This window comes from Lepus europaeus, chromosome 21, assembly GCF_033115175.1.
Source record: "Lepus europaeus isolate LE1 chromosome 21, mLepTim1.pri, whole genome shotgun sequence".
Lineage (NCBI taxonomy): Eukaryota > Metazoa > Chordata > Mammalia > Lagomorpha > Leporidae > Lepus > Lepus europaeus.
The window spans coordinates 53,824,790-53,847,658 of NC_084847.1; the positions used below are offsets into that span (position 1 = coordinate 53,824,790).

General features: G+C 50.5%; 1 protein-coding gene across 1 annotated transcript in view; it reads right to left on the bottom strand.

The window, feature by feature from the left end:
* The window catches only part of STAG3 (STAG3 cohesin complex component), a 31,766-nt gene that overhangs the window by 1,336 nt on the left and 7,561 nt on the right, over positions 1-22,869 (bottom strand). Inside the window, exons 5-31 of the mRNA XM_062179760.1 lie at positions 22,739-22,815; positions 22,250-22,454; positions 21,695-21,846; positions 17,797-17,870; positions 16,896-17,019; positions 16,358-16,456; positions 16,074-16,153; positions 15,681-15,788; positions 15,301-15,415; positions 15,060-15,165; positions 14,787-14,890; positions 14,459-14,551; positions 14,246-14,335; positions 13,792-13,992; positions 13,603-13,673; positions 11,987-12,074; positions 11,482-11,562; positions 11,313-11,405; positions 11,035-11,203; positions 10,787-10,923; positions 9,336-9,437; positions 8,696-8,844; positions 8,019-8,147; positions 7,760-7,917; positions 1,892-2,045; positions 1,240-1,341; positions 884-965 (exon numbers count right to left, since the gene is read on the bottom strand). Coding sequence (XP_062035744.1) covers positions 884-965; positions 1,240-1,341; positions 1,892-2,045; positions 7,760-7,917; positions 8,019-8,147; positions 8,696-8,844; positions 9,336-9,437; positions 10,787-10,923; positions 11,035-11,203; positions 11,313-11,405; positions 11,482-11,562; positions 11,987-12,074; positions 13,603-13,673; positions 13,792-13,992; positions 14,246-14,335; positions 14,459-14,551; positions 14,787-14,890; positions 15,060-15,165; positions 15,301-15,415; positions 15,681-15,788; positions 16,074-16,153; positions 16,358-16,456; positions 16,896-17,019; positions 17,797-17,870; positions 21,695-21,846; positions 22,250-22,454; positions 22,739-22,815 — 3,143 coding nt within the window. The remainder of the gene's footprint in view (positions 1-883; positions 966-1,239; positions 1,342-1,891; positions 2,046-7,759; positions 7,918-8,018; positions 8,148-8,695; positions 8,845-9,335; positions 9,438-10,786; positions 10,924-11,034; positions 11,204-11,312; positions 11,406-11,481; positions 11,563-11,986; positions 12,075-13,602; positions 13,674-13,791; positions 13,993-14,245; positions 14,336-14,458; positions 14,552-14,786; positions 14,891-15,059; positions 15,166-15,300; positions 15,416-15,680; positions 15,789-16,073; positions 16,154-16,357; positions 16,457-16,895; positions 17,020-17,796; positions 17,871-21,694; positions 21,847-22,249; positions 22,455-22,738; positions 22,816-22,869) is intronic.

The following is a 22,869-nucleotide window of genomic DNA, read 5'->3' on the forward strand; positions in this document are numbered from 1 at the left end:
AGCACTGTTTGGCACTTTGTTATAGGAGACTACGACATAGCTCTTTTCTGTCTGTAAGGTGCTCTCAATTTCTGTTTTAGGTAAAATATCCATTTTAAATTTTAAAAATATCATTTATTTGAGAGAAGTGGAAGGATGGAGGGAGAGGGAGCAGGGAGACCTGCCATCCACTGCCTCAGCCCTCAGTGGATGCCTGGGAACCAGAAACTCAATCCAGGTCTCTGGGTGGATGGCAGGGCCCCATGCACTTGAGACATCTAGCACCTGCTGCGTCCCCAGGTGAGCAGCAGGAGGCTGGAGTCCGGAGCACAGCTGGGACTCTAACCCAAGCACCCGAGTATGGCTGTGGGGATCCCAGGCAGCATCTTAAGCGCTGCGCCAAATGCCCACTCAGACGCTTCATCTTAAAGACGAGGAGGTGGGAGGATGAGAAGGGCGAACAACTCGAAGCAGAACTGAGGATTCGCACTCGGCCCCTCACTCCAAATCCTGTGCTTTGCCCAGCACACCAGCAGTGTGGGGGGAGGACAGGGACTGGGAGGCCCCCTGGCAGAGATGGGAGGTGGACATGCGTGTGTGTGGAGGAGCTGCACTGTGTGGGCTGCCAATCTGGCCTGCCTGCATTGTGTGGGCTGCCAATCTGGCCTGCCTGCTCTCCTGTCTTGCCCCGACTCTTGCTACCCTCAGGAGCTTCAGAGGCAATACTTAATTTGAGGGCAGGAGGAAAAGCACTGTTCCAACCCTTTTTGTGATTTTTAGTACTTTAGTAAACGTGAAGTCCACAACCTTTTCCTCCCTTGCTATGTGACTCTCAGAGTCCTCCATAGCTTTCGGAGCCCTGAGCGTCTCATTAGGACGGCCCCAAGCTGCTGGATCCACATACCTTGTCTCTGTCCTGCCGCTCTTCGCTCGACTCCTCCAGAATGCCTAACTGTTCTTCCTGGCTGTCCTCCACGAGGCTCAGTCTGAAGGAATGGCAAACAGCAAGAGTTGTCAAGCTATTCAAGGACTCCTCAGAGATACCAGGGAGACAGGACGGGCGGGAGGTGGAGCATGAAGGCGGCTCTAGGAGCCCGCTCCTGCCTCAGTCAGTGCTGCTTTTTACAAATGAGGCTTCCACAGGATGCTGGAAGGGAGTGCCCCACAGAACACGGGCAGAGGAGCCCCAGGTAAGGCTGGGACCCCTCCCCGTGGATGATGGATCGGAGGTGCAGATGAAGAATGAGGACAAACACTTACTGGGTCAGCCGGCTGCCCAAACCAGGACCGGGAGGCTTGTGTGGAGCATGCAAATACTGTGAACTCAAGGACCTGGACTGCTGGCCACCTGGCAGGAGCTGGCTGTTGAGAAAGTGGCACCGTCAGTGACAGGATAAAAGCAAAGGGTACAGAGAGGAAGTAAGGTGGCCGCTGTTACAGGAGAGAAAAGCTCAGAGTCCTGGGAAAAAGATAATTTTTTAAAGATTTATTTGAAAGGATTACACAGAAAAAGCGGGAGAGGGAGAGAGGGAGAGAGGGAGAGGGAGGGAGAGAGAGAGAATCTTCCATCCACTGGTTCACTCCCCAAATGGCCACAGCTGAGCTGATCCGAAGCCAGAAGCTTCCTCTGGGTCTCCCACGTGGGTGCAGGGGCCCAAGGACTTGGCCCATCTTCTACCGCTTTCCCAGGCCACAGCAGAGAGCTGGATCGGAAGTGGAGCAGCTGGGACTTGACCTGGTGCCCATATGGGATGCCGGCACTGCAGGTGGCGACTTTACCTACTACGCCATAGTGCGGCCCCAGGAAAAATATTTTAAAGATAAAAACATGGAACAGATTCAGAGGACAATCTGCACATGAGGGATTACTCTAGGCGGGAACAGACACCAAACCAGAAACAGACAAACTCACCCCTGAGTGAACTCCGATTCCATTTCTTCCAACCGAGCCAGGGGCTGTCTGCTCTTCGCCACTGTAGAGGTGAGGGTGGGTGTGGGTGGGATGCTGTTCAGCTGCAGGCTTTCTTCCTGGGAGAAGACACCCTCCCTGCTGTGTCTGGAGGGGCCTGGGGGGCAACAGAGAGACAAAGATCTTTCATCGGCTGGTTCACTCCCTGGATATCTGCAACAACCAGGGCTGGGCCAGGCTGAAGCCAGGAGCTTCCTGAGTCTCCCACATGGGTGGCAAGGGACCTGGGACACCTTGCTCTGCCTTCCCAGGCTCATCAGAAGTGGAGCAACCAGGACTCAAAGGCTCCCATGTGGGATGCTGGCACCCAGGCCATGCTTAACCCACTTTGCCACAGCACCCGAGAATCTCATTGCCTGAGAAAACCATGGCCATGTTAGTATCAACTTGACAGGTGTTGTAAATAACATCTGTTCCTTCCCCATGGCCCCAAAGTGAGCGGCTGCCGGTCTAGACAGAAAGCTACAGGAGACAGGGACAAGCCACACCCATAGGTTTTCATCCTGAGGGAACTCTCTGGGCCCTCCAGGGGATCCTCCTCGTCTTCTCAACCTGTTAACAGACTAAGGTCCAAGGGCTCAGACCTGGGTCCCTCTCCACCATCTTCACCGGCTTCCTCAACCATCTAGCTTCACGCCCCTAAATACCGTCTGTGTCCCACCAGCTCCCACGCTGACCTGAAGCCATGAGCATCCCCAGCTGTTAAGTCCATCTCCACCTGTAATCATGTGACTAACACCATAGCTCTGATATTCTTTCAATATGCCAGGAACACCCCCCATCGTGGCCTGTGGACTAGCCGGCTGCTCCTTCTGGCATGCTGCTCTGAAATTCACTAGGTACACTCTCATCTCTGCTTGGAAGACCTTTCTCTCTCTCACTGTCCACTCTGTCAAAAATTAAAAAAATAATAATAATCATTATCATTAGGGGGGCCAGCACTGTGGCGCAGATCAACCCTCCGCCTGCAGTGCTGGCATCCCACATGGGTGCTAGTTCGAGTCCTGGCTGCTCCACTTCCAATCCAGCTCTCTGCTATGGCCTGGGAAAGCAGAAGATGGCCCAAGTCCTTGGGCCCCTGCACCCGCGTGGGAGACCCAGAAGCAGCTCCAGCCGTTGTTGCCATCTGGGGAGTGAACCATCGGATGGAAGACCTCTGTCTCTCTGCCTCTCCTCTCTCTGTGTAACTCTGACTTTCAAATAAATAAATAATATCTTTAAAAAAACATAGGCAGAGATGGCTTCAGTGCCTTAGGTTCCTAGATAAGCAGGCCACAACCCAATTCAGAGTCAGGAGATGGAAACAACCAGAGGCTACCAAATAATCTCTAACTACAGCCTTTCCACTTTAACCAATCAAATATATTTTGTCTTGCTTCTGCCAACACTTTGTAAATGTCTTCCTCTCAGGCCTGGCTGGTGGGGTCCTGAACAGCTTTGAACCTTTTTTTAAAAAACACTTACTTAATTGAAAGGCAGATTGACAGCACGAGCGAGAGCAACAGCACAGAGCATCTTCCACCTACTGCTTCATTCCCCAAATGGCCGTTAACAGCCAGTGCTAGGCCAGGCTGAAGCCAGGAGCCAAGAACTCCATCCTGGTCTCCCACAGGGGTAACACAGGCCCAAGCACTTGGGCCATAATCTGCTGCTTTCCAAGGTGCATTAGTAGAAAGCTGGATCAGAAATGGAATAGCCAGATTCAAACTGATACTCCAATAGGGGATACCAGAAGTGACTTACCTGAAACATCACAACACTGGCCCCTGGCTGTGCCTCCTGGTGGTTATTCATGAGTTGCTAAATGCTCAAATAAACTAATAAAAAATTTTAAACTATCGTCACCTTTTAGTTTTGTTGTTGTTGACCGTAACTCCGTTTCTCAGTGAGGCTTCCCTTGATCACCCTTTGTGAGACTGCAATTCCATCACCCTCCTCCAGGCTGCTTTTTGCCACAGCATTTACGGTTACCTGGCACTCTAGAGAAATACACTTGTGTCTTTTCTGTTTACTGCTGCACTCCTCGTGCACGGCACTCAGCCATCCACTGAATGACCAACAGAAGCAATCTTTTGAATTTTCAGTCACTCTCACACACGCTAAAGGCAAACCTAACATCTATGCTCCGGCTGCCATGGCCTTTCTGTTTTACATGTGCTGTTCTGCTGGCTCCTCATGTTCATTCTTCCTCTGTTTGGCTCCCCTGAATCTTACCCATTGGTAAAGCTTGGCTTAAATTCCCACTTCTTGGTAAAGACTTGATAGATCAACTCGACTTAAGCGATACCTTTCTTTTCTGAATGCTAGAGCTTTCATCTGTAAAATCCCTAGGCAGTGATATTTATTGGTGACTGTTCAGAATTAACATTTTCTATAAATGTATTTTCCTTCTTCTCTATTAGATACAAGCTACTTGAGAATCCTTAATGGCCTTTAAAACGCTAAACACAGTATCCTGTATATGGTAAGAGGTCCTTAATATGAATATTAGATAACTAATACAATTTCCTGGTGGTATAAATTTAAAAACGTGTTGTATTTACTTATGTGAGACGCAGAGAGAACAAGTGAACACATGCACACATGAACACACCTATTTACTAGTTCATTCCCCAAATTCTCCCAATGGCCACAGGCTCAGGAGTTCAATCCAGGTCTCCCAACTTGGGTGGTAGGAATCCAATCACTTGAGCCTTCATGGCTGCCTCCCAGGGTCTGCATGAGCAACAAAATGAAATCCAGAGCTGGAGCTGAGAATCAAACCCAGGCCTTCTAATGTAGGACACGGGCATCCTATGAATGCCCAACCCTCTGGGCTGGTGCTGTGGCACAGCAGGTAAAGCAGCACCAGCTGCAGCACCAAAATCACGTATGGGCACCAGCTTGAGTTCTGGCTGCTCCGCTTCCCATCCAGCTCTCTGCTATGGCCTGAGAAAGCAGAAGATGGCCCAAATTCGTGGGCTCCTGCACCCATGTGGGAGACCTGGAAAAATAGCTCCTGGCTTCGGATTGGTGCAGCTTCAGACATTGCAGCCAATTGGGGAGTGAACATGCAGATGGAAGACTTTCTTTACCTCTGCCTCTCTGTAACTCTGCCTTTCAAATTAAAAAAAAAAAAAAAAAAAAAAAAAGTCCACCTGCAGTGCTGGCATCCCGTATGGGTGCTCCACCTCTGGGCCTGGGACAGCAGTGCATGAAGATGGTTCAAGTGCTTGGGCCCCTGCACCCGCATGGGAGACCTGGAAGAAGCTCCTGGCTCCGGATCCGCACAGCTGCGGCTGTTGTGGTCATCTGGGGAGTGAACCATCAGATGGAAGACCTCTCTCTCTCTCTCTCTCTCTCTCTCTCTCTCTCTCTCTCTCTCTCTCTCTCTCTCTCTCTCTCTCTGCCTCTCCTCTGTGTAACTCTTTCAAATAAATAAATAAGTCTTTTTAAAAAAATCAAAAACTTTTGTGTTCCAAAGGTACCATCAACAACCCACAGGAGAAAATTTTTGTATATCATGTGTCTAATAAAGATCTTTTACCTAGAATACATAAATCTTACAACTAAATAAAAAGATGAATAACTCAATTTACAAATGAGCAGAGGACTTGAATCTAAAGAAGATAAACTATCAATCAGCACAGGAAAAAAATGCTCAATATTGGTCATTAGAGAAATGTACATTTAAACCACAATGAGACATCCCTGCACAGTGACCAGGAGACAGATAAAACACACAATGACAAGTATTGGTGCGGTACTGGAGAAACTGGAGTTCCTGCACACGGCTAATGGGATTATAGAGTGGTAGGGGCACTTGGGAAAAGAGTTTGGCATTTCCTCACAAAACTAAACGCGGGGGAGGCCTTATGGCGGAGCGGTTAGGACACCTGCATCTCCCATCAGAGTGACAATGCTGGAGTCTCAGCTGCACTCTCGATTCTAGCTTCCTACTATCGAACACCCTGGTAGGCATTTGACGGCTCAAGCCGCTGAATCCCTGCCACCCTCATGGGAGACCTGGATTAAACTCCTGGCCCCCAAGCATCTGGGAAGTGAACCAGTGGACGGAAGGTCCACCTGTCTTTCTCTGTGCCTCTCTAAGAAACATTTTTAAAAAGACAGATAAGTAGATTAACAATAGTATGATGGGCTGACAGGTTAGGGAATGACTGTGAATAGGTATGTTGTTTCTTTTGTAGGGACAACAGTGTGCTGAAATTAGATAGTGGTGTTAACTGCCTAACTCAATGAAATTCTAAAAACCATGGAAGCATACATTTTTTTTTTTTTTGATAGGCAGAGTGGACAGTGAGAGAGTGAGAGTGAGAGAGAGAGAGAGAGAGAGAGAGAGAGAGAGAGAAAGGTCTTCCTATGCCGTTGGTTCACCCTCCAATGGCCGCTGTGGCCGGCACACCGCGCTGATCTGATGGCAGGAGCCAGGTGCTTCTCCTGGTCTCCCATGGGGTGCAAGGCCCAAGCGCTTGGGCCATCCTCCACTGCACTCCCGGGCCACAGCAGAGAGCTGGCATCGAAGAGGGGCAACTGGGACAGAATCCGGCGCCCCGATCGGGACTAGAACCTGGTGTGCCGGCGCTGCAAGGCGGAGAATTAGCCTAGCGAGCTGTGGCGCCGGCCGGAAGCATACATCTTTTTTTTTTTTTTTTTTTCTTTTTTCTTTTTGACAGGCAGAGTGGATAGTGAGAGAGAGAGACAGAGAGAAAGGTCTTCCTTTTTGCCATTGGTTTACCCTCCAATGGCCGCTGCGGCCGGTGCATCGTGCTGATCCGAAGCCAGGAGCCAGGTACTTCTCCTGGTCTCCCATGCGGGTGCAGGGCCCAAGGACTTGGGCCATCCTCCACTGCCTTCCCGGGCCATAGCAGAGAGCTAGCCTGGAAGAGGGGCAACTGGGATAGAATCCAGTGCCCCGACCGGGACTAGAACCCGATGTGCCAGCGCCGCAAGGCGGAAGATTAGTCTGTTAAGCTTCGGCGCCGGTCAAGGAAGCATACATCTTAAAACTGAATTTTATGGAATATGGAGATGTGTCAATAAAGGTGACACATTAAAAAATCACATATTTGAAATGTCCACTAGAAAATTCACATTAGTATATCAAACCATGATTTTTACAATGTTACAACGTAAAACAGGACTTTGGAAAAAAAAACAAACAAACAGCAAATTAGGTACACCGTGTAAAACAGGTGGTGATCTGAAACTAAAAAACCATGAAGGGGCCGGCGCTGTGACATAGCAGGTTAAAGCCCTGGCCTGAAGCGCCAGCATCCAATATGGGTGCTGGTTCTACTCCTGGCTGTTCCTCTTCCGACCCAGCTCTCTGCTATGGCCTGGGAGAGCAATGGAAGATGGCCCAAGTCCTTGTGCCTCTGCACCCATGTGGGAGGCCCGAAGGAAGCTCCTGGCTTTGTTCATATTGGCATAGCTCCGGCCATTGCAGCCATCTGGGGAGTGGACCAGCAAATGGAGGACCTCTCTGTCTACCTCTCTCTGCAACACTTTCAAATAAATAAAATGGATCTTTAAAAAAAAAAAAAGTTGTGGAAAAACCTGTAGCATTTGGACAACAGATTACAAGATGTCAAAGAGGGGCACCCTAAATGTACAGATTTCCTAGTACAATCTTTGGCGTTATTAATTTCCATTTGGTTTTTCATAGAGGTTTGCTATATTTGGCTAAACCTTGAATAAAATACCCTCAATGGGAGCCGATGCTAAATGGAATATTTGACAAAGTGTGAAGGTGTCAAACACCATCTGCAGTTTGTCTATGCAGTGGAACCTGCCCCCACGCCAGCACTCTACCTTCAATGCGCCGCCTCTTGGAGCGGGGGAGGCCCTGAGGGCTGGCCTCAGGCGCGTTCTCTGCAGGACTGAGGGAGTGGCAGTAGGTGGTGACTGGACCCCAGGGATGGGCAGGTGCCTGGGACAAACGCTGCAGACACTTTTCCAGGTAGGACAGTCTAAGAAGGGGTGCAAAGAAGAAGTTGAAGTGGCCACTTGGGCCCTCCCCAGATCCTCCTCTCCCTGGTCCACATCTCTCCCCACCAATCCACCAACTTACAGCAACCGCTTGTCCTGATGGAAGAGACGGGGGGAGAACTCCGAAAGGAGCTCCAGGAATGGCAAATTGGGGGGCTGACTGGAGGAGCCAGCTGGAGGAAGCTCTGACAAGGCGAACTTGATGCCGTCCCTTGGTTGGGTAGAATTATTTTAGGAAGATGGTGCCTTCTCCCCCTCCCAGATCTCAGGGCTGAGACATACTGTCCAAGTGTACCCATCTCCTGTTCCCAGCCTATTTCTGAAAGCAAACCCACCATGAACATGACTGCTTCTTTAAAAAAATTTTGATTTTCATCTACTTGAGAGAATGAGACAGAATCGATCTTCTGTCCACTGGTTCACACCCCCCCCCCCCAAAATGCTTGTAATAGCCAGGGCTAGATCAGGCCAAAGCCAGGAGGCTAGAACTCCATCCGGATCTCCCACGCTGGTGGCAGGGATCCAATTCCTGGGCCATCAACTGCCTCCCAGGATCAATCAGCAGGGTGCTGTATTGGAAGCAGAGCAGCTGGGACTCAAAGTGGCACTCCAATATTGGATGCAGGCAACCCACGCAGCAGCTTAACCCACGGTGCCACAACACCCATCCCCGACTGTACTTTCTGACATGTTTATCTTCCCTCCAAAACCTCACTCCTAGCTCTCCCTATACCTGCCCTCCAACAAACCCTTCCTCACTTGTGTAGCATGACAACAAGGTCACGGTTCTGCAGCTGCTGGGGTCCAAAGCTCAAGGCAAACCTCCGGGCCAGGTCCCTCATCTCGATGAAGGCTGGTAACTCACTCAGGCCCTGAGGCCCGTGTTCTTGCAGCAGTTCTGTGTACAGCTGTGTTCAGGAGACATGGCACATTTGGGAAAGGGAGGAACGAGGCAAACTCAAAGAGCACAGTACTTTTTTTTTCTGTTCAATTATTCCAAAGGGCTTGGGATGCCATCTACTTTTATGTTTTCTTTCCTCCTAGGGCACTGCCCCCTGGAGCAAAGAAAGCCTTCACCCCCACTCTAACAATACATGTCTATAGTAACTGATGGAGACTACAGGAAAACTCACTAATAAAGATGCTCCATCATGTCACTGCTGGTGCTCCCATTTTGACTAACAGGTGATTTCTATGGGTTTGGGGTGGCAGCTGCCCACTTAGAACTATTTCTAAAGGTCTAGAACTATTTCTAAAGGTCTACTAGATACGAAAGACCCTGTCATGTAAGTCAAAACAATAAAGCACTTGTTCTTAAGGATTTTTACGTCTTAAGTGGCTCAGGATGGACAGAGAGGTGGCACGTCAGAAGTTTGGGCTCCCAAAGGCAGAAAAGTACCTGCTTGAGGCTCAGCAACAGGATTTGGGAACAATGGCTTCGGTCAATCTGCCTTGCTCTGGTTAATGTTTCCTTGATAATATCACCATAGTCATTGTAGAACTGAGGAAGCAGAAATGGAAAGGATGAGTTTGGACTACAGGAAGACGTTTGTCTCTTCCGTCACATCTCCTACCGCAGATGCCTAAGGTAGGGAAGCATGAATCTAAGCACAAAATAACTCAGACAAGACTATCTTGGGGCCTGCGCTGTGGTGCAGCGGGTTAACACCCTGGTCTCAAGCACCAGCATCCCACATGGGCGCTGGTTAGAGACCCAGCTGCTCCACTTCCAATCTAGCTCTCTGTTACGCCCTGGGAAAGCAGCAGAAAATGGCCCAAGTGCTTGGGCCCCTGCACCCGCATGGGAGACCTGGAGGAGGCTCCTGGTTCCTGACTGGCACATCTCCGGCTGTTGCAGCCAACTGGGAGAGAACCACCGGATGGAAGACCTCTCTCTCTGTAACTCAAATAAATAAATCTTTTTTTAAAAAAGACTTCATCTCCAGCCAATAGGCACAAAGCCCAAAAGGAAATCACAGTTTAAGTAAATAAATAAGGGAAGAAAACTCTACCTGGATCCAGTCCCTGGAGGCCTGGGAAACCTGCTAGCATCACTGCTACCTGGCACAAACCTTTCACGAGTCATCTTCCTCCACTCCTAAATGGAAGTTCCACGAGACACGAACCTCTGTTTTACTCACTGTTGTGTCCAACGCTTAGTACATGATGGGTGCTCAATAAGCAGAATCAATCCAGTGGCAGGCTGAGGAAACCAGGGCACTTTTCCAGGCATCTTGTGAGGACTGATAGACCTTTTCCATTCCCTTTTTCCTTATGTTAGCCCATCCCATACATAGAAGCTAGTTCCCTTCCAGTGAATTTCTTAACGGCTTTTCCTCCATTATTTACTTACAAGTCTCTGTTGTCCCTTAATTCTAAACTCTATTGCCTTTCCCCACCATTTCTTTAAGCCTGACACCATCAGATGAACCACCCCCCCTCTCAATTTTTTTAAAGCTTTATTAATTTGAAAGTCAGAGTTACAGAGAGAGGAGAGACTGAAAGGGGGGGGGGGTCTTCTATCCACTGGTTCATTCCCTAACTGGTTGCAATGGTCGGAGCTGCACCGATCTGAAGCCAGGAGCCTCCAGGTCTCCCAAGCAAGTGCAGGGGCGCAAGGACTTGGGCCATCCTCCACTGCTTTCCCAGGCCATAGCAGAGAGCTGAATCAGAAGAGGAGCAGCCAGGACATGAAATGGCACCCATATGGGATGCCGGCACTGCAGGCAGCGGCTTTACACGCTATGCAACAGTACTGGTCCCCTCTTCTTTCTATAATGCCATAACATCTGAAGTCGTGGCTATGCCAACTGTTCCTCACTGTCTTAATTCTGTGGGGCCTCAATGTACCTTGTTGTAGTGTTTGAAAATATCTGAGGCTGCATCCATCTCCAGCACCCCATAAAGCAACAGTTTGCAGAATCCGGCCAGGAGGCGGCGCCGCTGGTGCAGCTGCTCTATCTGTAAATGATCCTCCTGGGAGTGACCTGCCCCACAACAAACGCAGAATGGAAGCACAGACTTGGGCCTCCTGCCCTACATTCCTGAGCCAGGCCCAGGCCCCAAACCCTTCATCCACAGGTATGGAGTCCCTGTACCACTGCCCAGGTCTCCTGGCTGGCTGAAGACATGATCCATGAGGAAGCTGGCTAGTTCAGACTGGAGAGTGGCTTCAGGAACAAAGATAAGGGGCCTAAGGAACTCACGTCCCCCTACAATCATTTGAGGGCTAAAGATGAGGAGCAGATCACTTAGTAAGACAAAAGCCTGTCGGGAGAGGAAAAAAAAATGCTTAGAAATTACAAAATAATGCCAACAAAGAAATCATACTGTCAATTCCCCCTGGAATTGGGGACACTCAGCTTCTTGCTCCCACCTGCTCCTGGATCTCAGGATCCACATCGGAGAGGCAGCTCTGGCAGAGCTCACAGAAGGCCACCATTCTGCCCTTCAGACTCAGCAGCTGCTCCTGTGAGGACCACAGCTTGAAGAGGAGGAAGGAACACGACTCCTCCACCTTTGTTCTCCCCGAGACCCATACTCACCTGGGAAGTACCTGGTTCAGAAAGGTGGGTCAGTGTCCAGAGAATGGAAAAGTAGACAAGAGTCAAGGCTGGCAAGATCACCTGTAACAATGAAATAGTAGGCAAATGAGGTCTGGGTCAGGAGAGTGAGAGGCAGGCAGTGGGAGAGAGAGGAAAGCAGAAACAGGCTGGCACATGCACAAAGCAGTGAAGAGGAGAGGAAATAAGGTCAGAAGCCCCAGTTCCCTCTCTAGTGTGAAGTAACTTCTATTCCAAACAATCTTAGAGGCTACTACAATAGGCAGAAATGCCATTTCTTCCTAATCTACTCTCTCTCTCCTAGAATCCCTAAATAGGAGCTTTGGCACCCAGGAAACCTGAGGCCAGCTGTTTTCAGGAGCAGAATGAATAACCCCCACCTGACCTGCCTCACTGCGTCCACTCCACACCTGGGACATGAGGCCACTGGGACACAGGCCCTGATGCACTCCTCCCCTGCCTCCACTTCTCCAGCCCGTCTACCTGCCTGGTGTGGAACCTCTCCTGTGTCCACGGCCTTCCGGAGGAGTCGGTAGCATGGCTCATAGAGCTCCCAGCGAGTTAGATCATGAGCGCTTTTGGGGGAGAAGGAAACATCACATCGAACCAGAAGGAAGGGAGCCCATTCCACAGATCCTAGCCCAAGCAGGAGAGGGGCACAGACTGCTCACTCACAGAAGGGAGGACAGGGGCGCAGACTGCTCACTCACAGAAGGGGGGACGGGGCGCAGACTGCTCACTCACAGAAGGGGGGACAGGGGCGCAGACTGCTCACTCACAGAAGGGAGGACGGGGGCGCAGACTGCTCACTCACAGAAGGGGGGACGGGGGTGCAGACTGCTCACTCACAGAAGGGGGGACAGGGGCGCAGACTGCTCACTCACAGAAGGGAGGACAGGGGCGCAGACTGCTCACTCACAGAAGGGGGGACGGGGCGCAGACTGCTCACTCACAGAAGGGGGGACAGGGGCGCAGACTGCTCACTCACAGAAGGGAGGACGGGGGCGCAGACTGCTCACTCACAGAAGGGGGGACGGGGGCGCAGACTGCTCACTCACAGAAGGGAGGACGGGGGCGCAGACTGCTCACTCACAGAAGGGGGGACGGGGGTGCAGACTGCTCACTCACAGAAGGGGGGACAGGGGCGCAGACTGCTCACTCACAGAAGGGAGGACGGGGGTGCAGACTGCTCACTCACAGAAGGGAGGACAGGGGCGCAGACTGCTCACTCACAGAAGGGAGGACAGGGGCGCAGACTGCTCACTCACAGAAGGAAGGACAGGGGCACAGACTGCTCACTCACAGAAGGGGGGACAGGGGCGCAGACTGCTCACTCACAGAAGGGAGGACAGGGGCACAGACTGCTCACTCACAGAAGGGAGGACAGGGGCGCAGACTGCTCACTCACAGAAGGGAGGACAGGGGCACAGACTGCTCACTCACAGAAGGGAGGACAGGGGCGCAGACTGCTCACTCACAGAAGGGAGGACAGGGGCGCAGACCGCTCACTCACAGAAGGGAGGACAGGGGCACAGACCGCTCACTCACAGAAGGGGGGACGGGGCGCAGACCGCTCACTCACAGAAGGGAGGACAGGGGCGCAGACTGCTCACTCACAGAAGGGAGGACAGGGGTGCAGACTGCTCACTCACAGAAGGGGGGACAGGGGTGCAGACTGCTCACTCACAGAAGGGGGGACAGGGGTGCAGACTGCTCACTCACAGAAGGGGGGACAGGGGTGCAGACTGCTCACTCACAGAAGGGGGGACAGGGGTGCAGACTGCTCACTCACAGAAGGGGGGACAGGGGCGCAGACTGCTCACTCACAGAAGGGAGGACAGGGGTGCAGACTGCTCACTCACAGAAGGCGGGACAGGGGCGCAGACTGCTCACTCACAGAAGGGAGGACAGGGGTGCAGACTGCTCACTCACAGAAGGGGGGACAGGGGCGCAGACTGCTCACTCACAGAAGGGGGGACAGGGGCGCAGACTGCTCACTCACAGAAGGGGGGACGGGGGCGCAGACTGCTCACTCACAGAAGGGGGGACAGGGGCGCAGACTGCTCACTCACAGAAGGGGGGACAGGGGCGCAGACTGCTTACTTATAGAAGGCAGAGAGACGCTTCAGCGTGGCTGCCAGGCTGTACACCTCATCCTCATCAAGGATGGACGACTGAGGAAGAACAAGTGTCCACGGAAGGGTTTTCCCAAGGATTCCTGGATTCATGCTCCCGTCCCATGGCCCTCTCCCACCCCCTCGCACCCCCTTGCGTGGGTATCCTGGATCCCACCTGCAGCAGTTCGTTGAGCTCCTGCTGGAAGCGGTCAGTCAGCAGATCCATGAGCTGGCTACGGGCAAAGTCCACCCGGCTGAAGAAGGTGAACTCGGGGTTGCAGAGCAGGCAGAGGGCGTGAGCAGCAGCCTCGAGCACCGCGGGCTCTGCGTGCTTCACCACCACCTCCTGCAGCTGCTCCAACAGCAGCTCCAAGTGCTGAGGGGAAAAGGCACAAGATGGTGCTGTAGAGGCTGGGTGGGGGGACAACTCTCCTGGAAGGGAGGAGAAGGGGAAGTGAAGAAGGAGGGTTCACAGAATTACACTTCAGGTGTTCATTACCTGAGAAAGGAAAGGTTTACTGAGTTTTTTGGAACCCAGGTTTGTAAAAAGAACTGACACTGGCAGTAGAACCCTTGGTCCTAGCAGGGAAGCAGCAGAGTCTAAGAAGCTCATCTTCCTGCCCTCTCACCCTCTCCAAGCGCCGGGTGCAGTAGATGTTGAGGTCAAAATAGTTGAGAAGCTGCAGCAGGGGTGCGACCTTCTCGGCATCAGCTGAGAACTGTGACAAGCAAGGGGGAGGCCTCATTAGCCCAGATACTGCTACTTCCTAGTCTGATTCCTCACCTGAGGCCACTCCCTTCCACCTGCTCAGGCCCTGACCTGAACCCTGGGGCTGCTTTACCTTGGCCAGGAGTGGAGGCAGCAGGGGGATGAGGTGTTCAGTCAGCTTCACCTTGTCATCAGCCTGGAGCTTACGCTCTTTAGCAGTCAGGCCCTGGAATGACAGGCATTGGGAGGAGCAACGTATGGTGATACACTGTGCACCGCGCCTCCCCATGCTCTTAGCTGCCCGGGAAGAAAAAGAACATAGCAGCTCCCTTGGGTTTCTTTTTCTGGAGATGAAATTCTTTGAGAGGAAGATCCCCAATGCAGCACCGCAGGCTGAGGGTGGACAGCGCACATCTGGCCCTAACGCTGCTCTCCTGTCCAACCTGCCCTTCATACCATACCTTCCTCCCAGTGACCCGCCCCACAGGCGGGTGACCCTCAGCAGCCTGCCGGGCACTGGACACAAGGATCTCTATCAGTGTGCTCTCCTGCACGTCGCCCAGGCCTAGAGTGGCACAAAGACAGGAAACAGAATCACAGACTAGCCCTACTCCACCTTGAAGTACTCCCTGCCCAACGCCTGCTCTGTTGCCATGTCCAAGTCAGCCAAGCACTCTCTCTGGGTCTCGTTCTAGGTCAAGCCCCTTGACCCCAGGGAGGAACAAGGTACATACTCTGGTCCTTCTCCAGCAGCAGGCCTGTCATACTCTCCCAGTCCTTCAGCCTAGCCCCCGCACAGTCCCACAGGCTGTCCACTAGGTAGGTAGCATGGTCATGGAGCTGTGGGAGAGCTCACGGTGAGTTACTGATGCTCCAGGAAGTGCTTGTTCGTAACTGCCCTCGTCCCGCAGCGCCCTCCCCTCCCCAGCTTGCAGGTCTTAGGCACAATAGGCAGACATGCCCTGCCCACGTCACCTCACTCTCCACAAAGAAGGACAGCAGAAGGTGGAAGAAAGTCCTCCGGGCATGTGGACTTCGGTGTCGCTCTCTGACACTCACTGCTCTCACCTCACACTCGGGGTAGAACAGCCTGGTGAATGGACACGAGAAAAGAGCACAGCATGGGAAGCAACAGGACTGCAGGATCACCACGGAGGACATAAATGGCCCAAGGAAAGAAGAATGGAGTGGAAAAGGGTACAGAGCTAAGGAAGGCTCTGAGGAATTGCGAGAAGAAAGAGACATCAAATGAGACTTCACTAGGGACAGGGAGAGTCTCAGGCAGGGTGACAGCAGATTAGAGGAACAATGATGGAGAATGTTGCTACAGGAACATGTAACAGGAACCTACTCACTTCCAGTACAGAAACTCTCCAGCGGCAGAGGCCAGGGCTCGGTTGGAGGCGTACACAACAGGGTAGATGCTCTCACAGTCCATGTCTGTCAGCATCCCTTCCATGTTCCTGCCAACAGAAAAGATGAAGCGTGTGGATACGGACGGCGTCTTCTCACATAGCCAAGGTTAGAAACAAGAGAGGCAGAGTCAATAAGGATGTAATTCACAAGGAACTTTTAAACAAAGAACAGAAGACAAAGGAGTACACAGAGTTAGAGAAGGCAGGAATAATGACCCCTCAAGATCCTGCAACTCAGAAACATAAGGAAAAACCAACTCCTGACAGGGAGAGAAAGACTCCCAAAAAGCTGATAGTGGAAAAGTCAACGTCCGCTCGCTTCCCTGGACTCACTTAAGGATAAGAATCAGCAATCTGACGGCCTCCACTGCCACGTCATACTCTTTGTCCATGACCATGGAAACCATCCGGTCCTAGGGGAAGGACATCACTCAGTACCTCATTACACCCATGCCACAACATCAAGTCTTTTTAGAATGTGACACATTACAAAGGGAGGGGCACAGAAGCAGACGTGGTGACAGCCAAGCTACGGCAGAGCAACAGAATGGGGAGACAGGAGACGAGAAATGGAACCACAACTGGGAGCCCAGCCAGGGGCACCGCCATGGCTCCACCTTGAAGCGGCTGGTGAAGAGCTCCAGGCGCCCAGTCAGCTCCCGGTTGCTGTACAGCCCTTTCAGGGCCTTCAGGCACTTCAGACGCACTTCCCGGTGCTGCCGAGGGAAGAACAGGAAGGAACGTCACTGACTGCTCCACCAGGTGCCCTGCCCCTCACGGATTCCTCATCTTGAGCCTGGGAGTCCTCCGACTCAGAACACAACAGAGTTCAGCGATCATGATGAAAACAACCTCTTGACTCCCACCTTATCACTTACCTTACCAATCTGTCAGAGGTTTTTTTTTTTCCCATGGGGAAAATGTTTCTCCCCATTACCTCAGGTTTTGAAACATTTTATTTTCTGGAGATGTTTTTCTCTCTTCTATCTTATCCTACCCTCACCAGTACCGGGGAAGTTTCAAGGTTCGACGCCTTGAACAGTGGACCACAGCTCACTAGTTAAATACCTACGTGGCAAGACCAGGAAAAGCGAAGTGTCCAGGGGCAGGCAAGAAGACAAGGGGAGAACGAGGAGGCGATGACGGGACTCCCACCTTATCATGCAGGGTCCAGCCAATGTATTTTAAGTAGCTGTCAGTGAGAAAAGAAGCACTGTAGCTCTGCATCCAACACCCAATTTCCTCGATGCAGATAGCACGGATCTCAGGAAGGATGTCCCTAGACAGAGAAACCAACTCATCACCTTCCCTCCAAACTTGCTTTCTACCCTCCCAGGGAGCCCTCTTTTGTAGAAGAAACACTGTGCCCCAGATCCTTCCCTTCCTCCTCCCCAAACAACACAGTTTATACAAGTCAATGTTTGCCTTTTGTAACCAGCCCATAAAATAGTTGAACCAGCCTTGTACAATCTCGTCCTCCAAAAACCTTTTAAAAACTGATTTTCAAAGCTCATTTAACTGTTAGCTAAACTATGTATGTGTTTTAATTTCACTTCAAGAAAAGATTAAAGCTGAGAGGTTCTTCTGGAAAGGCATGAATCTGGAATCAAAGTCAGTGAGAAACAGCTACAGATACCCTTTTTAATTTATTCTATCAGTGCTTTGAACGATCTAAAATACCCTGCCCTTAGCACAGCGAAAGCAGGCTGTGCTACAAAATGACTGGCCTGTGTTTTCGTTCCCTGCACTTGTCCTCTCAATCCTCCAATCCCCCAGAAATACGTGAGGCAAGCGCAGCTCAAGGGCTAAGTTGGACCAGGAAAATATTTAGCAATGCTGTATCCTCTTATTATCTCTTCTAGTGGAACTTATAGGATCCTTTGTAGACGGGGATAAGCTAAACCTTATTAATTTCAACATCTGATGTTAGAGATTTTGTCCCAGTTGCAATAGTTCTAGGACTACCCAAATAACTCAGGGTTGGGAGGGAGCCCTGTCACATCTACAAACACATATCCAAGGCCTGGCTGCTTCAAAGAGAAGCTCATCAACTCACCTGTACCGATGCACAAAGACCCCCCTGAAGAGTGCGTTCATCATCCCCTCAATGTCCTCTTGCTGCTCTTGGAGCTGGAGAACAGGGAGGTGGGGGTCAATTTCTCTTGTACCCCAAGAACGTAAAACCACAAAGATATAGAACACACCAGAATAGTCAATGAATGTGTTTGGGAAAAATAAATCCTAACTGTTGTTGTACATAGGTTGTTCTAACTCATCAGAAGCCTTAGCTTCCGGAGTTATGTATGGTAGTCATGCATGTTTTGACTAACAATAATTAGAAAAACAGATTTTTTTTTTACATGCAGAGTTAGACAGTGAGAGAGAGAAAGACAAAGAGAAAGGTCTTCCTTCCGTTGGTTCACCCCCCCAAATGGCTGCTACAGCTGGCGCACTGCGCAGATCCGAAGCCAGGAGCTTCCTCCTGGTCTCCCTATGCGGGTGGCAGGGCCCAAGCACTTGGGCCATCCTCCACTGCCTTCCCAGGCCACAGCAGAGAGCTGGACTGGAAGAGGAGCAACCGGGACAAAACCGATGCCCCAACCAGGACTAGAACCCGGAGTGTCGGCACTGCAGGCGGAGGATTAGCCTAGTGAGCCGCGGCGCTGGCCAGGAAAACAGATCTTGAGAAGTTATTTATTTATTGAGGTAGGGAGAGTGCTCCCCCATCCACTGATTCACTCTCAAATGCCTGCAACCGCTGAGGTTGGACCAGGTTGAAGCCAGAAACTGGGAACCTAAACCACGTTTTCCTCACAGGTGACAGAAACCCAACTACCTGAGCCACTATTGCTGCCTCCCAGTGTCTGAATCAGCAGGAAGGTGGAGCCAGGAGTCAGAGGCAGGTATCAAATCCCAGCATTTTAATAAGGAATCTGGACATCCTAACCAGCTTCTTAACCAAGAAGCCAGATGCCTGTCTCACAATTTTTAAAAAAAAAATTTTGTTTGACTCATAGAAGAAGTAGAACTAGCAAAAAAAAGAAGAGGTTAGATCGCTGTGGCAAAGCGGGTAAAGCCACCACCTACAGTGTGGCATCCCATATGGGTGCTGGTTCAGGTCCAGGCTGCTCCACTTCTGATCTAGCTCTCTGCTATGATCTGGGAAAGCAGTAAAAGATGGCCCAAGTACCTGGGCCCCTGCACCTGTGTGGGAAACCCAGAAGAAGTTCCTGCCTTTGGATCAGCCTGGCTCCAGCCACTGCAGCAATTTGGGGAGTGAACCAGCAGATGAAGACCTCTCTCTCTCTCTCTCTCTGCCTCTACCTCTCTAACTCTGCCTTTCAAATAAATCAATCTTTTTTTTAAAAAATAAGGCACTTGGGAGGCAAATGGGGAAATTTAAATATGAATCAAAATTAGAAAATATTAGGGTATCACCGTTAATCATTTTGGATACGAAAACAGCATTGGGATTATGTAGTAACAAGCCAATTTTTAGAGAACATGTCTTTAGTGTTGAAGTACCAGTAAAATACTGGTAAAATGGCAATAAAACGAGGAAGCAAATACAGTGAAATATTAGATAATGTGAATATTATGTTTACTATACCACTGTCTCTAATTTTCTGAACGTTTTAAAATTTTTACATTGAAGGGGCCACTGCGGTGGTGTAGTAGGCTAAGCCTCTGCCTCCAGTGCTAGCATCCCATATGGGCACTAGTTCATCTCCCAGCTGCTCCTTTTCCAATCCAGTTCTCTGCTTATGGCCTAGGAAAGCAGCGGAAGATGACCCAAGTGCTTGGGCTCCTGCACACACGTGGGAGATCTGGAGGCGGCTCCTGGTTTCATATCGGCTCAGCTCTGGCCATCACAGTCTTTTGGGGAGTGAACCAGTGGATGGAAGACCTCTCTCTGTCTCTCCCTCTGTCTGCCTGTAACTTTACCTCTCAAATAAATAAAATCTTTTTAAAAATTCACATTTGAAAGAAAATCGAAAGAGAAAAAAAAAAAAAAGGAAGGCAAGGAGAGGATGGTCATCTGTACCAAATTCTACAGAAGTTTACAAAAGGGAGATTGAGAAAGGGTCACTGGCTAAAAGAATTAGGAAGTCATTGGTCTGAAATAACAGATTCCAAAGAAAGATGGGGTAGAAGCTAAGTAGTAGAAAGGATGTGGTTAGTTGGACACTAAGAAAGTAAGGAAACACTACCCTAAAAGGAGGCATGAGGTTGGCAAGAATTACGACGTCTAAATGTACTGACTGGATGCTTCCCCAGTGCTCACGAAAGACCTCTTCTGTGCTAAATAATGAGAGGGAAACGTTCTACTTCCCTCAATCTCACCTTCTATTTTCACTGTCAGATGATCTTAAAAGCTTTTGTACATTAACATATCTGTCCTGAATCCTAAATTATGTTGTCTTCTCTCATCTAAACTTTCGCTTTCCACGGTTTCAATTACCAACAGTCAAAACTAAGTTCCCTGAATGTCATCCAGGCACAGCACTTAAACCCCTCTAATCCCATAGAAAAATGGGAGGGGGCCAGCGTGTGGCTTAGCAGGTAAAGCCACCACCTGCAGTGCCAGCAGATGGAAGATCTCTCTCTGCCTCTCCTTCTCTATTTGTGTAACTCTTTCAAATAAATAATAAATCTTAAAAGAAAGAAAAGAAAAACGGGGGCTGGCGCCGCAGCTCAATAGGCTAATCTGCCGCCTGCGGCACCGGCACACCGGGTTCTAGTACTGGTTGGGGCGCCGGATTCTGTCCCGGTTGCCCCTCTTCCAGTCCAGTTCTCTGCTGTGGCCCGGGAGTGCAGTGGAGGATGGCCCAAGTGCTTGGGCCCTGCACCCGCATGGGAGACCAGGAGGAAGCACCTGGCTCCTGGCTTCAGATCAGCACGGTGCGCCAGCCGCAGCGCGCCGGCCAAAATGGCCATTAGGGGGTGTACCAACGGAAAAAAGGAAGACCTTTCTCTCTGTCTCTCTCTCTCACTGTCCACTCTGCCTGTCAAGGAAAAAAAAAAAGAAAAAGAAAAATGGGAACAAAAGTGAAAATACAAAGAAGCCTAAATTCTATTTATTTATTTATTTTTTGACAGGCAGAGTGGACAGAGAGACAGAGAGAAAGGTCTTCCTTTTGCCGTTGGTTCACCCTCCAACGGCCGCCGCGGCCGGCGCACCGCGCTAATCCGAAGCCAGGAGCCAGGTGCTTATCCTGGTCTCCCATGCGGGTGCAGGGCCCAAGCACTTGAGCCATCCTCCACTGCACTCCCGGGCCACAGCAGAGAGCTGGACTGGAAGAGGGGCAACCGGGACAGAATCCGGCGCCCCGACCGGACTAGAACCCGGTGTGCCGGTGCCGCAGGCAGTGGATTAGCCTATTGAGCCGCGGCACCAGCCAAGAAGCCTAAATTCACTTTAAGTAAAATATGACTTATTGAGCCCACACTCCAGAAACAACACAATGACTGGACAGGTCTACAAAAATGCTGCCAGACTTCGTTGTTCAGAATCTGAAACGTTGCTTGGGGCCTGTGCATTACCAAGAAAGGCACTGTGGTATGAAAAGAAGATATGTGGCAGCTCTGGATGGAAGCAGGGAAAACAGGAAGGGCAGGGCCGGTGTGTGGCGCAGCGGGTTAAAGCCCTGGCCTGCAGTACCGGCATCCCATATGGGCACTGGTTCGTGTCCCAGCTGCTTCTCTTCTGACCCAGCTCTCTGCTGTAGCCTGCAAAAGCAGGAGAAGATGGCCCAAGTGCTTGGGCCCTTGCACCCACATGGGAGACCCAGAAAAAGCTCCTGGCTTCAGATTGGCTCAGCTCCAGCCGTTGAGGCCATCTGGGAGTGAACCAGCAGATGGAAGACCTCTCTCTCTCTCTGTCTATACATCTCTCTCCGGTACTCTTTCAAATAAAAAAAAAGGGGGGAAAGCAGGCAAAAAACTTCACTCACTTCTTTGCGCTTCTCCAACAGGCTCTCTAGTCGCTCAGGCGATCTCTGCCCTGGACCCTTGTTTCGTTCAGCATCATACTGACGCTGGTTGTTGTCTTTGTGCAGACTCAACTGGAGGGCAACTCTTACCAGAGAAGTCATTAGCTTCATAGCTTTAAGTCAGGAAAAAAAGTAAAGGAAATCATAACTTCAATCAGAAGAAGGAATATGGGTTCAAAACACAACGGGAAAGGGGCAGTGAAAATGAAAAGCTAGGGCAGGGTGATCCACACTCCTAAGACTGACTGTCCTGAAATGGTCTCCCCAGCCCACTGACTCTTTTAGTCTTCTTTTAACCCTCAGCGTACTCCCAACAGTGGGGTATGAGAAAGACATTAAGCTGGAAATTGCTAGCATTGTGATCTACCCCTTTCACAATTCTAGGACTGTACTTTGAAATTCTAAATCTGCACTGCAAAGTTTAGACACAGGCAGTATAAAAGATCTAGAACTGGAAAAGAGCAAAGTCCTACAAATCCCCAGGGCAATATCCACAGAATAAAAATGAGTGCTCACCAGCCAGGGTGCTAGTATGACGGAAGGCACGGACTTGGGAGTCTGAGAGGCCAGTGAGCAGGGAGATGAGATTGTCCATAGGAAAGCCATCATAGAGGAGGCTATACTGGCACTGATACACCAAAGCCCTCACAAACTCACAGAAGCTGCCCTGGAACCTCTTCCACAATGGACCTGGAGTTATCAGGGGGTAGTCCCCTGAATCCTACAGAAGGGTTTATGAAAAGGATAGGCAAGTTATTACCAGGGCCACAAAGCCACAGTGACTTGGACAGCAAAACTCAGCTATATATACATTATACATCATTTTCTGTTAGTCTCCCTAACTCAAGAGGCATATTCAGATAATATGAGTCCCTTTCAGCCCCCCAAGAGATTGAGCTCTTCCTCCTAAAAGATATCCTATTTCCCGGAAACAGAAAGAAAGGGGTAATGGGCTTTGTGTCCTAAAATAAGAGAGGCAAGAAGATCCTGGTCATCTTCCTCCACCTCATTAAACTGTTCTGTTAGATGCCGGATGATCTCTGAATTGGTCATCTTCTTGAACATCTCAGGGGTCACGATGCCTGAAGGAAGGAGACAAAGTATTTATAAGGAAAACAAAAGGACACTGTGATCAT